Here is a 20128-nt window from a genome sequence, read left to right as displayed (position 1 = left end):
GGAGAAAAAAACAGAACCTCATTTTGAGAATGCTGTCTGTATCTTAGAGTAAGTCCTGATGCTTCTTTAAAGCAAATTCAATATTTAGAGGCATAGTTATTTTAAAGAGACACTTGGAAAAATATGCTCATGGTTAGCATTAAAAATTCTTAAAACTGTTCCTTTGTGTCTTCTTCGGTCCTTTCTCCTTCCTTCTTTCCTCTTTTCCTTCTCTTATTCATTCTTTCCTTTCTTCCTTCCTCTTTCTGAGGGAGGTATTTGGAGCCAAACCTATGATATTGATTGCACACTTCATCAAGTTCAATAAAGCACATTTATTGAATTATGTGTTGATCACTGTGGGGAATAAAGGAACAAACACACCACAGCACCCACTTGCAAGAATATTATAGTCCTGCAGAAGTAGGACAAAATGACCATTATGCAAAGCAGAGGGCATGTCCATCCCAGAGATGCAAAGCACCTGCCACTGGAGCAGCCTCATCACCCTTGCCTGCGAGAGACCTGCTTCTTTTGCATTGGGCAGGGCAGTGATGAGGCCATTCACTGAAACACTCAGCAGCCAAAAAATACTCAGTGCTAGGCTCAGAGGAGCATTGACTGAAAATACAACAGGCCTCCAGCTTTCTTTATTAGAAATTCCCAGTGTATTAGCAAAGATGCTCATTCCATTTGCATACTTGCTATTCCCTCATTAACTCAGTTAGCAAACATTACTGAGTGCCTGCTATTATCCCCTAACTGTGGTAGGTACTAGAGATCAAAGATGAGTATCTCAAGTGGCTTACAGTCTAATGAAGAGATAGCTTTGTAAATGAAAACCTTCAAAGGCTACAGCTGCTCTTATGGAAGTTTATAGAGAGCAAAGGGACATAAAAATGGTTAATTTTTGCTGGGAAGAGATTATTTTTACTGGGAAGAGGTCAGAAATGCCTTTAAAAACAGTTCACCCCTTGTAACCCCAGCACTTTGGGAGGCTGAGGCGGGCAGATCACCCGAGGTCAGGAGGTCAAGACCATTCAGAAATAGGAGAGGAAGCAGACATAGAACCCACCATGGCCAACATGGTGAAACCCCATCTCTACTAAATAACACAAAAGTTAGCCAGGCGTGGTGGTGGGCGCCTATAATCCCAGCTTCTAGGGAGGCTGAGGCAGGAGAATTGCTTGAACCCGGGAGGCGGAGGTTGCCGTGAGCAGAGATCGCGCCACTGCACTCCAACTTGGGTGACAGAGCAAGACTCTGTCTCAAAAAAAAAAAAAAAAAAAAAAGAACAGTTCACTTTTGAACTGACTCTAGAAATAAGTAGATACTTGACCAGCAGATGGAAATGATGATTGAGGGATGGGTATGCAGAAAAGGATGAGATTTCAGGCATCAAAAGTGGCATCAAAGGCACCCTATTCATTGATGAGGAAATCTGTTCCATGTCCAGGGAACTGGTCCTTGTGGTGGGGACTGGGCGTCATGGGGAGAGGATACTACAGAGCTGGGCTGTGCCCAGACCAAGGAGAATATCTGTGGAGTGGGAAAGAGTTTGCTTCTTTTTCACTGCAGGCCCATGGGGTGCTGCTAAGGTGGTGAGCACCTCCTCTCTCCACCCTGCAATCCATGAGCTCACACCACCAGGAGATCCTGAGAAGCCACTTACCTTGTCATGGGGCAGGTAGTGCAGTCTTCCTGGGTTGGTCCCTGGCACTTGGCACATGAGGCCTCACAGGTCTGGCAGTGGCCATGCTCATCAACATATTCTCCTGGGGAACAAAATCTAGTTGTTTATTTCATTTCTACATGGCAAGGCTGCCTGGGCTGTCAGTCTGAGAGCAGCCAGATCTCTGTGGCTGCCTGAAAGCAATGCAGACAACACAGAGAGGAGAGGCCCTGAATGGCTTCAGCTGCTAGTCCCAAATCCTGACCTTATCATAACAACTGCTCCTCTCCCGGGGGCTCCAGAAGTTGGAACCTCAAAAAGTTATGAGGCAATGACATATTTCTGAATCTAGTCAACATGTGTTACAGATTTTATAAGTAGGGAAGGCCAAGCGGGGCTTCCCACCAGACCCCTTTACTGAACTCCTGCTGACTTTTCCATTAAAAGCTGAGGTCTCCTGATCCACAGAGGGCCATATAGTCTTGGTTCAAGTCAAGCAACGAGCAGGACCCACCTAGATCTTGTCTTACCACCCCATGGGGTAGAGGTGTGGGAATCATGGTTACTGGTCAAGAATGGGTGCTGAGTCTTGGCTGACATTGGGTGATTGTAAGCTACATCTCACTCTGAAAGAGTAATAGTGAAGAAATAGCCAGGGAATTCTTCCTTTAATTGGAAATTTTATCTTTCCCAAGGAAAAACACATATGGGACCCTGCAACAGAAGCAAATCCAGCCTCACAAGTTTCTTGGAAACATTTTAAGAAATTACTCCCACAGCAAAGGTGGCAGAGGGAGGCCAATCTCATGGAAAGTAAATTTCATAGACTCAAAGATGGGCCTCTACTCACTGAATCCATCCCTCATTGCACTCATCCTAACCTGCTATTGTCTTAAAAAAAATTGACAGGCTTCTTTGGTCGGATCCACAGAGCCACTTTTTCTGGTTTAGAGACTGGTCATGCCCAGAAAATATGGTTTCAGATTTTGGCAGAGACACAACCTCCACTGGACCTCAACCCCCTCCAACTCTGACAGCTCCCATAAGCCATGTCTGAACACTGTCAATCTGAGATCCAGCTGGTGGGGTGAGATAGCAGGAACCATCCAGGGTTTAATCAAGTTGTCTTACTGCAACTCCAAGATTCACTGCCTGATTTAGCATAGTTGCATTGAAAGGAACCCTGGAAACGTAGACTTGACTAGTGAGGAAATGAGGGAAATTCATCCCTCTTTCCCCCATCGCTTTACTGGACTGGTACAGCTAGCATGTAAGTAAATCTTATATATGTAAATTTTACACTTGCTAGCACTAAACCCCAAAGACGAATGTGAAGAGACAACTAGAGTTTGCCTTTATGTAGCAGAAAAAGCCTTTCATGTAGGGTTATTCTATTCATTTTGTTAACTGAAGGGAAAAGTGCATGTTCAGAGTGATGCAAACATCTAATCACAGCACACCCTGCACACCCCGGGCTCTGTTCCTCTATATCTCCTCATTGTTACCAAGGTACAGTTTGGACTGGGAAACTTATATACAATTTTTAGAATGGGAATGGGACTGTGATTCTTACTTCAGGACTGACTAGGAAACTTCCCAGGAGACCTAGGCCCAAAAGAGTGCATAACCAGCAGGGGCAAAGGCATACCAACAGGTATGCAGGTTGTTCACTGCACAAGGTGCCTACCCACCCGAATGGTCCAGTGGAGGCTGACATCCAGCCCATTTGCTTCACCATGCCAGGCACTCTGGTGTAGGCTGCCCCTGCCTCTGTAGAGGGACACCTTTTATTAACTCATACAACGGTGTTGACTGGACTGGTTACATTCTTGGTAACCAGTAGTCCTGAGACAGAAAAAAGCTGTGACCTCCATCTAGCAGGAGTGGTGATTTCAAGCTGAGACTGTGTCACTGACTACAGGCATCATCATAGTTATGCAGCCTTCTTTATATTTATTCAGGCTCCTTCACTTCACCTCTTATTTATGGCTTCCACTATTGTTGTAGGAGGCACAATCAATTGAGCAGGGTGATTATCAGTCCAGGTACCAGCAAAATTAAGAGCAAAGGACCCAGGGCAGACTCAGTGGGAAGAAGCAGACCTTGCCTACAGGGGCCAGTGCAAACGATTTGTGTTTACAGTTAGATGATATCTATGTATCTTTCAAAAAAATATGCTGAGTGGAACAAGAATGGAGAGGTTCATAGAAGCTGAAAACCTCACAAAAATCGTATTCTAGAGAAATGTGGACTCAGAGAGCACAGCTTATCCATTCATTCATTTTATGGATATATTTTTTAACACTACATACATGCCAGCTACTAAGGGAGATGTAGAGACATACAAATTAAAAAGACCCTACTCGTGGGTTCTCAAAGATTTTATGCGAATGATTTATAGATAGTTATAACGCAATTACTAGCCAAGGGACTTCTACTTCCTCAGACAGGCCAGATTAAAAACCAGAACAGAAGAGCAAGGGTGTACACAGGACTCTGCTAGACCCAGAGGCAAAGACAATTACTTTGCCTTGACATCAGTGCCTATAGGAATGGGCAGAACTCCTCATATTCATCTATCCTCATTTCCATGATGTGTCAGATCCAATGCTAGGATAGGATTTTAAACTAAAACACCTTGCTCTGCTAAATCAAATGCTGCTTAGAAGGTTCTGAGAGTTATATCATGTCTGCGCTCAAAGTCTTTATCATACAGATGAGGCATCGTTAGGTTAGTCGAGGGTTATTAAGATATAACTGTGAAAATTTTAAATTTTCTTCTGTATCTCTTGTTTGCCTTCTCATTGGCTTTCATAAACCAGTAGGTGGCTTTAATACTCTGGCTTTGCATGTCTTCAATCTACTCAACTATAATGGCCTCTGTTGGCACTCACAATGTGCTGCCTTAGATATAGTGACCGCAAAAGATTACCCCATCTCCAAGATTTTAAATACATCCTCCAGACACAGCTTCTTATGCCACACTATAAGTCTACATCATCCCAGGTGACTCTGTCACTGTGCGATTATCCCTTCATTCATCTCTTCCAATCTCTAGCTTGCATCCCCCACTTGGGGTAGGCCAAGCCATCCCAAAGCCCAAGTTCCACCCATTCTTCTGCAAAAGGAGACATCACCTCCTCATTTGCAATAAGACGTCTGAGTTCCCTTGGCTTTTTTTTCCCTCAATGTCAAAAGTCATCTCTGTCTTCTCCTTGGCTTTTTACTTATCTTCTGTCTCCAAGAAAGGTCTGCCACCCTTCCTGGCTATTGTCAATTCCCCATCTACTGTTATAATCTTCTTTCCTCAGAATATTTCTCCACCAGTTCCTCTGTGTTTAATCTCTTCCTCACATCTCCCATCCTTGTCTGATCTACAAAAGTTTTCTGCTAAACTTAAACCTTCCCAAGCCCTTTCCCTCCCTGATAAGGGACTTGTAAAACTTGTTTTTTCCTTCTACTATTTGGAAAAAAAATGGTGAAAACTTCATGACCTTGAAGCTTATGTAAGAGAGTCAGTGTAAGACAACTAAACTGTGCCTGTCTCTCAAGTCTGCATGCCTCTTCATGTTAGAACAGCTGATGAGAATAGAGGAGGCTTCTCCCATTCTCATATTTACGTAGATGTTTAATTAGTTACATAAACAACTGCCCCCAGCTCTTACAGGCACAAGTTTTCACTGCATGTTTGGAACTGAAGAAACCAGATTCCAAGGACACAGAGAAGTTGCTCTTTTTTGTTGTTTTTGGAGCAGCAAATTCTTGTCATCTGTCTTCATTGCACAATGAAGCTGAATGTTTATGACAGGCATGATATACAAAATTCTTACGAAAAGTCAACTTTTAACAGAGCCTTCAGGAGCCAGTATTTTGTTTTCCACCTCATCCTACAAGCTCTTCTTTCTGGCATCTTCATCCATTGTTATGATTTCCAGATCATCTTTCTCCTGTGATCAAAAAATGTTCCATTCCCCCTTTAGTTTCTTTCTCATCCTATGCTATAACGGTTCAAAGACACTGAGGAAGTGTAGTCACTTGGAGAGGAATGCTACCTCAAAAGTTGAAGACACAGCTTAAAAATTAATACTTATAAATTTTAAAAAGTTACAAGTGGCTTACTGTGCTTATTCCATCTCTTGATAACACTGTAGAATACTATCAACAAGTCCAGATTCTAAGCAAACATTATAAAGTCTTCCAGAATAACTGAACATGTATCATAGCATCCAAAGTTACAACATAAGATTGAAGTATAATCCTTTTTTAGGTTTACATGGCCAGAAGAGCCTCATTTCTCCTGAACAAATGCTACGTTTTCTTTTATACCTCATATTTCCTTATTGATTACAGCTAAATTTATTGTAGAATTGTAGCAAATAAATATGTACACTGAATAAATTAATCGATACATAAATATGATATTTTATGATGTGAGTTTAAAAACTTTTTAGCAAGATGATTGGTAAGAGAGGATGGGAGGAATTTGATGAGAATTCAGTTGCTTGGTTTTTGATCTGGTTATTTCAGTGAGTAACCTTGGGGTATGAAATTATCTGTAGACTTCCCTGTGAGGCCTATTTATGTGCCTCGTCACTCAGATGCCAGAAATCATAGAGTATGAGTGATTCTACCATCACAAGTGTTAATCAAATAATACTATCTCTTTGCAAGGATGCCAACATGTAGTTTCCAACTTAAGATACCATTCTGTGAAGATAATTTTTATTAAAAACATCTATATGTTTTTTTCGCCAGCTATAATAAATACTCAGCAACACTTTCAGCTACTTATGTACTAATGAAATCAGTTGTTTTTCAAAGCTTTGTTAAGCATAAAGTTTTATAGCAAGGCTCAAACTATGAGGCCATCAACTGAGACTGCAACATCTTTAAGTCAACACAATCATTCAGCCTTAAAAAGAAATTCCAACAAACTCTACAACATGGATGAACCTTGAAGACACTATGCTAAATGAAATAAGCCAGTCACAAAAGCATGAATATTGTATTATTTTACTTATATGAGGTAACTGGAGTAGTAAAAGTGATAGAGACAAAGTAGAATTGTAGTTTCCAGGGCCTAAGGGTAGGGGGAAAGGGTTATTTAATGGGTACAGAGTTTCAGTGGAAGAAGATGATGAAGGTCTGGAGATGGATGGTGGTAATGGTTGCAGAGCAGTGTGAATGTACTTAATGCCACAGGACTACACACTAAAAATAGTTAAAATGGTAAATATATATTATGAATATTTTACCATATTTAAAAAAAAAATGTCTACACAAAGAGTTTGTGTCTTAGCAGGCCAATACTTCATTTTAGCCAAAAAACAAAATCAGTATTGCCTGTCTTTTGGGGATGGGTCCAAAGGGTATCAAGCAATCCACCATCTTGGGAAGCCAGTCTGTTGAAATGAGGCTTGGGAGACCTCCTGTGATAATGGAAATAAATTGATATATGAATAAAACTTGGGATAAGGGAGACATCTGGCAGATGGAAAATTCTGTCTTCTTCCTTTCCTCGAGGATGCACTAAAGACAGAATGAACATTAGGCAGCTAGAAAGAGGGTTCTACATCCCTACCCTGGAGGTGTCTGGAGGAAACCTCTTCTCTATCCCATTCTCTCAAGGACAACTTGCCCTTGTCCTTCCTGCATATTCTGTTTTTGATTGACAAGACTTATCCTTCCTGGTCCCATTGCTTTTTCATTCTCAGGCAGGCACTGGCATTGATCTGTGGGGTTTGTGCAGATGCTCTGAAATGCTACTCTGGCAACCTCATGGGTTGGCACTCCTGCAAAAAGGATGGATCATAAATTGTGGATCCAACACACACACACAAATATTTAGTTTCCTTCAGCCTACACGTTGTTCAAAGGGCAGAATTAAGAGTTGATCTTTCTAGTTTCCACCGTCATTTGGCCCTTGACCACAGTCAGGCAGTTAAAAAAGTACATCCAAAGTGAAGTCTTGGCTGACGCACCTGAATGTAGTAGTGATGTAGCAATCATACAAGCTCCTATTCATGGATGCCTACTGTATTACAAGTGCTGTTCTATGTAATATTTAATCCAGACAAAAACCTCTTTTATAAACAAGAAACTGAGGCTCAGGGAGATTAAAAAATCTTGCATAAGTTCATTCAACTAGGTAAGTGGCAGAGCTGGGCTGCGACCCAGGTGTGTCTGAGACTGAGCCCATGCTCTTTCTACGATATTTGCTGGTATGGATTCATTTCCCCCTTTAGTGTTCCAAGTAGCTTTGCTATTTATAAAAAGAAAGAACTGAGTACATGCCTCATCTCAACTACTTGATGAGGTAAGGGCATCAAAAAGGAATTTACTCTGAAACAAACAAACTTTGAGCAGGCATGTTTCACAAAGCAGATTTACTCAATGATTGATTATACCCTCCAAATTTATTTTCTCTGTTAAAATGGCCACCATTCTTTAAAAGGCAATTCCATGTATCAAGTAAACAGATTTTACAAGCAGTTTGTTTTGCCCGTTAGGCTGTAAGTTCCTAAGAGGAACTCAGAAATATTTTTTTGAATGAATTAACTTGGTTGAGGGTCTGGACAGGGATTTTCTATGTTGTTTAATTCTGTTCAAAACAAATAAACTGGCTCCTCAGAAATAGCTTACAACCACAATTATGGTAACAACTCTCTGTGGTGGTGGGGAAGACTGGGGGGATTTTGGTCAAAGGATACAACATTTCAGTTAGACAGGAGGGATAAGTTCGAGAGATTTATGGTACAACATGGTGACTAGAGTTGATAACAATGTATCATGTACTTGAAAATCACTAAGAGTAGATTTTAAGTGTTCTCATCATGCACAAAAAATAAGTATGTGAGGTAATGCATAGATTAACTTAATTTAGCCATTCCATAATGTATACATATTTCAAAACATTTTGCTGTACACCATAAATGCACACAATTTTTATGTGTCAATTTTTTTTTTTAAGTTTCTAAACAGCTGGTTGCAAGACCAGACCCAAAGGGTGGGGTTTGGGGGTGGGGTGGAGGTAAAAGACCTGAGTGTGATTTTTTTTTTTTTTTTTTTTTTTTTGAGACAGAGTCTTGCTCGGTCGCCCAGGCTGGAGTGCAGTGGCGCATTTTCAGCTCACTGCAACCTCTGCCTCCCATGTTCAAGCCATTCTCCTTCCTCAGCCTCCCGAGTAGCTGGGACTACAGGTGCCCACCACCATGCCCAACTGATTTTTGTATTTTTAGTAGAACAGGGTTTCACTATGTTGGCCAGGCTGGTCTTGAACTCCTGAACTTAGGTGATCCGCCCACCTCAGCCTCCCAAAGTGCTGGTATTACAGGCATGAGCCACCATGCCCAGCCCTGAGAGTGATTATTGTCTGCAATTAAACAAAATAAATTTACAAAGCTTCTCATTGAACCTGTGGATGAGGAAAATCATGAACAACATTGTTGGTGGATGGGAATCCATTTATTGCTCATGTTAGGTGTGAAATGCATCTTGACAGTCTCTTTATTTAGTGGGCTGTCTTTTGCTATTCCTGTGAGCCTAGAATTTCTACAGGTTTGCTAGTGCACTCAGTGTCTCTATTCATCAGTTATGATTTTATCCCCAACTGTCTCCTCTATTTGTGGCTGCAGAGGGCCCACCCTAGTGGTGAGAACAGTACAGTGTCTGATGCATTCACGGTGAGGCGATATCTAAGTTTTAATACATGTTGACAGAAATAAGTGAGCATAATTTGACAGAATAACTTATTTATCTTTCAGAAAGCAGCGCCGACAACCTGATGCAAGTCACCCTTGGGAGACGCTTACTGAGAAAGTGAATGACTTGAAAGGGCTGAGGGCCGGGAGAAAGGGGGCCTCTCTCCACATGAGATGCAAGCCCGCAACAGGAGAGGGGAAGCCGCTGCTGAGAGCGCTTCCCATGAGTGAGCACGACACTGCCAGGCCTTAAGGGATGTGCCATTTCCTTTCTCTTTGGAGTGATGAAGATGGCAGGTGAAATTTTCAGGAGCGTGGCCCACAGAGCCTTCCTGAGGTTCTGAACTACATAGAGGTGCTAGTGCACTGCGAGTTAAAGCCCCAAGTCCTCCCCACAGAGCTTAATACCACCCAAATGTTCCTCGTTACAGCTTTTAAGTCCTGAAACACCGACACATGGATGAGACTTGTTATCATCCTCTTTCGTTTCTTTAGCAACCCAATGAACCTCCCTCATGGCTTTCATAACTTGCTCTTAAACCCCTTGAAAATACCGCTGCAGTGTGGCTTTCTCTGCTCCATTGCCCCATGGGAAGGAACATCCTCAAATTACCCTCTTTCTCTTTCTCTGCGTCAACACATAGAAAGTGCTGGCTCATCATTCCTCTCCCACACTCCTTTCCTATTTCTTTACGCCCTGACTTCAAGTGCTCAAACATTTCAGCCAAATCTCTAATTAAGAGAAAAGAGAAGCCCCTGGAAAGAGGAGGAGCTGCATACCAAGGCCTGGGGCTCTAGCTGCATGATAGCTGGTCGCAGCTTTGTAACGGACAGTTTAGTCTTTCACCGGTTCTCATTAACACTGTCTAAGAGATCCGCAGGTTTGCCCAGTGACAGGTCTGTATGGAATGCGGCACCCAGGATGCCTCTGTCCCTTGGTGACTGAAGAAGCATTTGATTCGTTGGGCTGCCCAATGATTTATTGGGAGTGACCAAATTGTGCTTTCAAAAAGACGAAGTGTGGAAATAAAGAAAGGAATCAAGGTTTGCTCCGTGCCTACTGCGGGTCAGCATCGTAAGAAGCACTACATTGGGTAAGGACACACATTTTGGAGTCATCCCGTCCTGGGTTACATTTTTGGGTCCCTTCTCCAGCTGTGTGAAATTAATCAAATCACTATTTCCCGGACATTCCTCTTCTGTAAATGTGGATAATACTCTCTCTCTCTCTCATAGGATGTGGTGGGGATCAAATGAGAAAACAGACCTACAGCACCAGAAGAATGGATGACAGAGGTTAGTTATGATTCTGTTTCTTTAATTGTGTTATCTCATTAAATATTAGATAATAATGTAGGGTAGTTAGGGGTCTCAGCTCTATTTGATCAAGGAATTTAAGCACCAGAATGTTAATCCTGTGTGAACATCATCTAAACCCTGGTCAGACTGGATCCCAAATTGTGCTTTTTCTCCTGCCCCTGAGGAATGTATTGGTTGCATATGTGGGTGGCAATGAGGCAGCTAAAATTAATGACCCTCCAGACCAAGCACAATGACCTTGCAAAGCAATTGGGCTTCAGATGCAACCTACACACGTTCTTTTTTTATTATTAGCATCGCCTGGAGACAGCCTCCCTATACCAAACAAAGCCAGCTTTTCCTGCACTGTGCTGTGGAAAATTCCAGAGCCATGGCTGTGCCCTTCTTAGGCTGCTGAGGTCAAAGTCGGTCAGAAATAGGTGAATCTCCATCAGATGGGGCTTTTCCCCAGCAGAGTTTCATCAAGTCAGGTTCAGAACTTGGGATCCTTGGTCCCCGCTCACTGCACTTGGGCTGTACCTGCTTCTTCACTGAGTGGGTGGGGGCTCCCCTACTTGGCAGGTATCAGGATACATTGTACAGTCCTCCCCACCTCATTGAGGTGGAGCACATAAACAGATGAGAATGAAAGTGAGGGCAGCGGCGTTTGTATGGATGGGGGTGGGGAATGTGGTGTGGAGGGGCAGGAGGCTTCCAAATCCAGGTGTCAGGGAGCTCAGGTGTTTCCTTGCCTACTAACGTCCTTCCCCGTGGTTTGCATCCTATCAGAGCCTTAGGCTGTCCAGAGTGTGGAATCCAGGACTAGAACCTCACTGGTTCCACAGTAGAGAGGATGGCTCTTTCTCCTTTTTGAGATTCCTCTCATTCCCACTGTGTGCTCGGATGACGATGAGCTATCTTCTCCCCACTTGGAAGCATGCCTTCCCCCAAGAGGTGGGGAACTGAAGTGCCTATACCTGGAACCAGGTGTCCTAGATGTGAACCTCAGCCCTGTCTTGGCTACATGTGTAACCTTGGGCAAGTTCCATAACCTCTCTGAGCCTCAGTCAGCTCATCTGTAAAATGGTGATAATCACAGCTAAGAAAATGGCCAGATGGATTAAATTAGTTAACACATGAAATGTGCTTTGAAACATACTGGCACACTAGTAAGCACTCAATAATTTTCAGCTGTTGCTACTCCAGTGAGTAAAACTGGGTCCCTCAGATAAGCAACACCAGAGAGCAAACACCAGAGAGACCTTTAGAAACACTCAACGCTCAACTCACTTCTTATTGTCTGGTGGCTTTGAATAATGTACTTAATCTTTCTTCAGCTTTATAAAATGAGTTCAATTGCTCCAAACTTTGCTAGTTCCTGTTTGTCTCCTGCCTAATATCAGGTAATATTATTCCTTCTCATACTGTGGTTGATTTAGAAGTGCATAGTAATGCCTGGGTAATAGTAATGGTAATAGTAATGGTGGTGGCTCACGCCTGTAACCCCAGCACTTTGGGAGGCTGAGGCAGGTGGATCTGAGACCAGCCTGGCCAACATGGTGAAACTCCATCTCTACTAAATACAAAAAATTAGCCAGGAGTGGTGGTGCATGCCTGTAGTCCCAGCTACTTGGGAGGCTAAGGCAGTCAAATTGCTTGAACCCGGGAGACGGAGGTTGCAGTGAGCCAAAATTGCACCATTGCACTCCAGCCTGGGTGACAGCGAGACACCATCTCAAAAACAAACAAAAAAAGAAATGCGTAGTAAGTATACACAAAATATTTCAAAAGGATTTCTTTTCTCCACAACTCTTCAGGGACCCCTTAAGAAAACAGACTCCAATTGTATTAACCATTGTATTACTTTTAAGAAGGCAACCAGGCATGGTTCTGTTTGGCACCAAAGTTCTATTCAGGAAATGGCAGCCCCCTTCCCTTTGACCCCCAATACTAAATCTACAGTTCTAGAACAATTCACTTCCTAAAAAATTGTGGGCATCTTAAACCAATATTGGACAGAAAGGCAGGTCAGCTCTTCCTCTATTGCTTAATATTATCCCTCTTGTTGCCTTATGGAGGAAGCTCTTGAGAGTAATATAACATTGTTTGTGACACTCACTGATCTTCACCCAGCTCTTAGCACAGTGGTCAGGAATTGGTTGTGAGCTAACTTGTGCAACCTCAATATAAACCCAAGGAATTGTTTCTTTGACATTAATAACATCATGAGAGGATGCTTGACTCATCAAAACATTTCAGAGTGGTATGACTCAATGCATTCTTGCTCTTTTTTCCTTTCCTGAATGCCTTGATATCTCCTTTCAAGGCTCTACATGCTTCTCTCTACCCCATCTATGCTGTAGAGCGCCTGGTTCCACCAGTGACATTGTAGCCTCTGTCTCCCTCCACCATATGGACCTGAGAACTTGCCTTCTCAGCCTAGTCCTACAGAGAAGTCCTGCGGAGTCATGTAGAGGACAGAGGAGGAGCTTGCAAAAAACCTCTGACTTTGCTAGAAATATTGTAGCTCTAGAAAGTCTATGTGGCCTCTAGAACAATTCAGTCCCTCTGGTAGAAGAGCCGATTGCAGTGCCTTCAAACTCTCCCCCCTGGAGTCTGACTCCACTCCCCATTTTTTTTGTTTTAATTTTTAATTTTTTTAGACAGAATCATGCTTTGTCACTCAGGCTGGAGTGCAGTGGCGTGATCTTGGCTTACTGCAACCTCTGCTTCCCAGGTTCAAGCAATTCTCCTGCCTCAGCCTCTGAGTAGCTGGGACTACAGGTGTGTGCTACCACACCCAGCTAATTTTTGTATTTTTGGTAGAGACCGGGTTTCACCATGTTAATCAGGTTGGGCTTGAACTCCTGACCTCAGGTGATCCTTATAGAGAAGGATCGCCCGCCCGCCTTGGTCTCCCAAAGTGCTGGGATTACAGGCATGAGCCACCACACCTGGCCTCCACTCTCCATTATTATCAAGCCCACCCCAAGCAGGCCCTCAGCGTCTCCCTTGGAGGCCGCCGCACCTTCCTGAATTAGTTAAGTAACTTTCCCCTTGGTGGCCTCTTTAGCAGCATCTCTAGGGAACAAGCAACCAGAGAAACAAGTCTGGGCGCCATATGGGGGGTCCTGGACCTTCAAAGCCTAGCCCATGGCTTAGGTCTGCAGCTACCAGGCAGGCTTAGCATCCACAGCTCAGGAAGCCTGCCTTTCCCTGGAAACTCGATTCTAGTGATCATCTCAGGCAGAGCTGGTGACTCAGGCCCTCCTCCCCTTCCCAAACTCCCTCCGGCTGCTGTCTGACCTGCTGTGACTTCTTTTTGCTTTCAAGGCTGCTCTTGATATTTATCTTAACCAGATTTTACATGGTATGATGTGCCTGGGGCCCCAAATTTTCCTGGGGAAGGCCAATTCCTCTCTCTGCTGTTCACAGTTTGCCAAAATGGGCAGGGATGGGCTGTGGAAAAGCTGCCTGTGGGCTTGGGGAACTTGAACAGTCTTTGGCTTATGCAATTGTCTAGTGTCATTTAGGTTATAATTTTCTAAAGATGAATTTGTCAGAGGCCAACATTTTCTATGGAATAAAAACAACCGGCTTACAACAGTAGCATGAATGATAGACTTGCAAAATGGCTAAAGAAGTAGGGAGAGGAGAAAGTTGTAGTTGTGTTGTTTGGGGAGTGTAAGTCCAGGCATTGGGTCAAAGATAAGGGAAGCTTTTCTAGAAAAGCTTTCTCAATATTTTCACACTTAATTCTCAGAGCCAGCTTATGGAGGTGAGCATTGCTCTCCTCTTACAGATGAGGAAACCAAGGTTCAGGAAATGTAAGCAGTCTGTCCAAGGTCACTGAATTAGTAATAATAAGAACAGCTAACACTTATTTCATGATTACCATATGCTAGGAATTGTTCGGAGTGCTCCACAAATACTAACTTACTTGATCCTTACAATAACTTGACCCTGTTGGGAGAAAGGCATTGTATACTGCTTGTTTTTTAAATCATCCCCAAGGCCTGCTTTTTGTTGTTGTTGTTGAGAAAGTTGAGGCAATGAGACATTAGTGGTCTGTTAAGGTCACCTAGCTGTTGCCAGAGCTGGGACTTAAACCAAGAAGTCAGACTCCAAACTCTCCTCTTTTAACCAGAGTTTTGCTATACATACCCTTTTCCAAGAAAGTAGTAGAGATGAGATTTCATGTTTAAATGGCACCCCCCTTCCAATATGCTAGAAATTCAAATCACTGGTGGGCTGCGTGCACACACACACGTGTGTGTGTGTGTGAGTGAATGTGGGGAAAAAGTCAAACATGCAATCCTAGACTCCTCAATCATGTAATCTGGAACTATTTGCTTGCCTACCATTTTCTTGCATGGGGCGTGGGGTGTTGGAAGAAGGCTCACTTTCTACCCTTTGTGGGATAGAATCAGCTCACATCAACTATCAAGAAAACTAGCCAATGTAGAATCAAGTGTTCAAATCTAAGTCTTGTCCAGAGCAGCTGGTTCTGATTATACTCTTCCCCGAGGACAGGGCCATCTCTTGCTTATTCTGGGGTCTCCGTGGCCTCACTGTATGAGTGGAGGATTGTTCCTAAGTGTGAGGAATTCATTCCATTTTTTTGTTTGTTGAACTGAAAATAAGATTGCCTTGGGCATGAAAGAATGGAGGATGTGGTTAAGTGGGCAGGAGGGAAAGTGGAGAATGTTTCAGAGAGAGACAAGGAAAGCAAAGGGTTGAAGGTAGAATAAGTCTGATGTCTCTGGGAGCAGGCAAATGATTGGGTTGACTGAAGTAGAAACTGAGTTCGAGAGAAATGAAAAATGACCTTGGATAGAGGATGTAGACAGATAACGGAACATCAGTTAGAGGGGTATCAAGTGGGTACAGCTGGTCAAAGGGAGCCACTGAAGATTTAGAAAGAGATAAAGTCTATGCTGGGCACAACTTTGGTGAAGATCACCCTGGTCAAGGGAGACTAAATGAATTGAAAGACAACGTCCAGAAAATCAACCAGGAGGTGGCTGCAGTAAGCCAGGGTGAGGGAGTGGAACCACTACAACCAAGATGGTGAGGACAGAGTGGTCCCCAGAAAATTGAGCCATCAGATCTCAGGGACAGATGGCCTTTAGAGCTCATCTACTCTAGCTGCCTTTATTTACCCTGTCCCCAGGGAATGGGTTGAATTCCCTCAATGATTTTCTAGCTCAGCCAGTGACTGCTCAGTGTTTGAATGAATACTGAAAAGGAAGAAGAACTCACTACCTCCTCTTCCATTTTTGGAAAACTTCAACTGTCTGAAATATCTTTGTAGTAGGCTAAATCTGGCCTCCCATGAAATTTTATACATTGGTCATTACAGAAGAATCAGCTTCTCTGAACAAAAAGAATGATATTTATGGGAATAATGAAAAGAGAGAAGATCTGAGTCCAAGGCATGGACACATGGTTTTGAGTAGGTCGGTGAAACCCTGTGGGGCTTAGTCACTTCTGTGGAAATGACAATGATACATGTCCTGCCTAGTTCTCTGTTCCACTTGGAGGATCAAATGATAGCTTTGTGACAATGCTTTGGAAACTTCAAAGTGTCACATATAGGAGGGGCAGATAAGATCCTTAATGCTCTGCAGGAGGGACTATGGTACATAAGTGGCTGGGAAAGCCAGATCCATATTCCAGCTCTGCCACTTTCTAGCTGTGTGGTGTTTTAGGCTTGCTACTTAACTTTTCTAACCCTCGTTTCCATAGGTGCAAAAAAATATAAAAGTAACCCTACCTCAGAAAGTTGTTGTTATGACTAAATTTGATAAAGTATTTAAAGGCACTTAGCACAGGGTTTGTCTGGAATATAACAAATGGTGAATAAATGTTATTATGACTGATAAATGATGACAGCCTGCATATAGGAAATGAGTGGAGAAAAAGGAGTCGAGTTGATGGACTTAAACTTGAGTGAGTAAGGAAATGGTGGTAGCATTGCCAGAGCCTGGGAATATAGGAAAGCTTGTTGGAATGATCTAGCAGATGTATTGAAACTGAGCAACTCCTGGCGTAGCACCGTGCGTTTAACCACATGCCACAGGCAGTACTTTGTCAGTGGCAGTATTTTCAGCCTGCTCAACGCTGGATGGCTGTGTTCTTTCTCTAACACACAACTCTTGTGATATCAACAAGACACACAACTCTTGTTATCTCTCCTGCTATATCAACCCTTATAACAAGAGTTGATGGAGCAAAATATAGTGCAGACGTTCACAGCCCATTCCCCCTACAGCCATGCCATAAGCAATCAGGAGTGCCTTTCATTGTTGCCAGATAGAGTGTCATGTTTAGGTACCAAAATGATGAAAGAAATGTCATCACCTACACATTCCTTCAGAGGGGCCATCCTGTCCTTGGCCAGCAGAACTGTCTGGCGGAAGAGTTGCACATCCGTAGATACTTGGCATAAAACTCACATGAAGAGAAGGTAAGTAGTTACAAAGGGCTTTTCTCACAGTGGTCTCAGTGGCTGGGACCATTTAGAATGGTCCCAAGCGTAGCTGCTATTCAATCAATTATGAAGTGCTAGGTAAAAGATGAACCAGCATTAGCAGGTAAAAGGTGCAGTGCTTGCTGGGGGTGAATGCTCATGGCGGGTGCAGTGAGGAGCATTTGGTACCAACCCACCTAAGTGCCTTGTAGGGCAAGAGCATGACTTTGATTTTTTTTTTTTGAGACACGGTCTCATTCTCTCACCCAGGCTGGAGTGCAAAGGCACAATCACAGCTCACTGCAGCCTCAAGCTCCCAGGCTTAAGCACTCATGTAGCCTCAGCCTCCTGAGTAGCTGGGACCACAGGCGTGCACCACCATGCCTGACTAATTGTTTTATTTTTGTAGACATAGCATTTCCCTATGTTGTCCATGTTAGTCTTGAACTTTTTGGCCTCCAGTGATCCTCCCACCTCAGCCTCCCCAAGTGCTGGGATTACAGGTGTGAGCCACCATGCCCAGACTTAAGATCTTTTGAGGTCAGGAGAGGGAGAAAGCTTTGGAAAGCCTCTCAAGAAAGTTTCTTCAATTGACTATCAGACAAACCAGTCTCCACTTATGGGATCCCCATTTTACAGATGAAGAAGCTAATAATTAGAGTTTCTACAGCTTGCCCCAAATCACACAATTTGTCTTGTTCCCTCTTCAAATCCAGCTAGGCTGAGGGAAAGAAATAATAATTTTAGAAAGATGCAGAGAGAAATAAAGGCAAAGCAATACCCAGGGATGATAGGTGCTAGGTCGTCTCTAGCTTAGCAAAGGACTTCATACGAATGGATGTTGATAGTAACATTCAATTAACTCCTCCCACATGGCAAACTTTCAGTTATGTATCCTGGAATTTCTTCTGCTTCTCTGCCCTTAAATCTCTTCCATAAAGTAGTGGTTTCTAAACAATTCTTCTCAGTCCAGATCTTTCTCCTGAGTTCAATAATCCTGCATCTATTGCCCACTGGATTCTCCACCTGGATACTTTACAGGTATCTCCAACTTACCATGTTCAACAAGCCTTACCACTTTAGCCCAGCACTGATACCCCTCCTGTGCTTCCCATCTAGGTGAGTGCCACCATCATCCAATCAGGGGAGCCTGCGCCAGGGAGTCATCCCCGATCCCTCCTCACATCTAATCCCTCACAATTTCAGTCTGTTCTATCTCCTGAACAGCTCTCCATTCCATCTGCTCATCCCCATCTCCAGCACCAGCCCATGTCTTTTAGCTCAATCATTTCTATACCATATGGTGGATTTATCTTCCTAATTGGTCTCCTGGACTCGATATTCTCCACCCCCCACGCCAATTCTGTCATTCATTCTGTAGCCAGAATGTTCTCTCTGAAATTCAAACCTTATCAGACCACTCTCCTACCTAAAATCTTGCAACGCTGCTCCCTCAATACAGAATAAAGCTCGAAGGAATGACATACAAGAGCCTTAAAAATTTGGCTCTTGCTTCAATTTTACCCTCATCCTCTATTGCTCACCTTACAAACTGTAGCAGACTCTTTTGGTGCCCTGCACACACCATGTGGCCTCATCACATCCATATGCAGAAACAAACTTACAGGGGAGAGTGTTGCTTTGTACTTCCTTGAGGCCTGTGCTCTGTCGGGCACACATGGCAGGCCAGAAGAGGGAGCGAACTGACCCCCAGGAGTTGTCCTCAACCAATGACAGGGATTTAGTATATGAAAAGCACAGCTACATTGCCTCATCAGTGGGGTAACTGTGAGGCCTATGTTATATACCATTTTCCAGAGTTTCCCCACGACGTTGAACTCCAGTTGCCCCTCTGGTAGCTTACAGTAACTGGCTTGATGACATAACCTTCATTGGCTGCGTTCCCTTCCCTATCTGACTCTCCTGCTTCACCACTGGCGTTTTCTTTGACCTCCCCTAAAACAACTCTTGGACTTGAATCTTTGTCTCAAGGTCAGCTGCTGTTGAGGTCAACTAAGATACATCCTCATGCTCTGGCGTTTCCAAGAGACTTCCAGTCCCCCAAGCCCATGATACACTCTCCCACTTAGAACAGCCATTTGAAGTGTGCCCACTCCTTTCTTTCTTCTTCCAGCAAACTTCTACTCATTCTCTACAACTCAAAGTAGCCTCCTCTGTGAAGAATTATCTGAATCTTTCCTACCACATCATTATGCAGCTGAATTAATTCTTTCTGTGCTTGGTTGTGCTTTGTACATATTTTAATTTATAATTTAATATATATTTAAATTGATAATTTATATTTTAATTTATAATTTTATTTATTTATAATTATGTATATCATCTGGTGATTCTGCACATATGTGTCTCCTTGACAGGGACTAGTTGCTCTTTAAGGTCAAGAGTAATTTTCTGTGATCTAGACCACAACTTGCCATGTGATGAAGTGATCGAAACATTTTGGTAAATAAATAAGTTGACTATTGGACGTTAGGGATGAGAAAAGCAGTGACACGATAGTTAAAAGCTCCATGAAAAGGCATTCAGTAATTCATTCATCATCTAATTATTGAGCGCCTACTACATGTCAGGTACTATTCCAGGCACCTGAGATACAGTAGTAGGCAAAACACAGATCTCCTTCCTGGTGGAGTTTACATCATAACACAGGAGATATAAAGTAAACTAGTAAATTTTGCATGGTTAGTACGGTTAAAAGCTACTAAATTCTATGAACCAAAAAGCTGAACAGGGCAAGCAAATCAGGGAGTGCTGGTAAGGGGTAGCGATAGGAACGCAGGTTGCAAGTAGAATGTAATGGGATCCAGGAATCACAACAATATAACTCAAAAGAAGGGTGTGTGCATTACGCTGGAGTTGTTCTGAAAGTTAGTTGACAAGGTTAATTACCAACATGCAGTACAGTAATTTCGCTTTTAGTAGGCTAGACATTTGTGGCTTCAGAGCACACCAGCCCTATTCTATCTAGGCTTGAAATATCCTTAG

At 43.1% G+C, this 20128-nt stretch overlaps 1 protein-coding gene across 2 annotated transcripts in view; it reads right to left on the bottom strand.

Annotated features, from left to right (window-relative positions):
- PCSK5 (proprotein convertase subtilisin/kexin type 5) overlaps positions 1-20128 on the bottom strand; it is a 465695-nt gene that overhangs the window by 130440 nt on the left and 315127 nt on the right. For both annotated transcript variants that reach the window (XM_016960969.4, XM_520079.8), the window contains exon 21: positions 1652-1754. In XM_016960969.4, coding sequence (XP_016816458.3) covers positions 1652-1754 — 103 coding nt within the window. The remainder of the gene's footprint in view (positions 1-1651; positions 1755-20128) is intronic.

The sequence above is a fragment of the Pan troglodytes genome, chromosome 11 (genome assembly GCF_028858775.2).
Source record: "Pan troglodytes isolate AG18354 chromosome 11, NHGRI_mPanTro3-v2.0_pri, whole genome shotgun sequence".
NCBI classification, from domain to species: Eukaryota; Metazoa; Chordata; class Mammalia; order Primates; family Hominidae; genus Pan; species Pan troglodytes.
The sequence above is the reverse complement of the archived record's forward strand: the minus strand, read 5'-3'. Positions and strand labels throughout refer to the sequence as shown.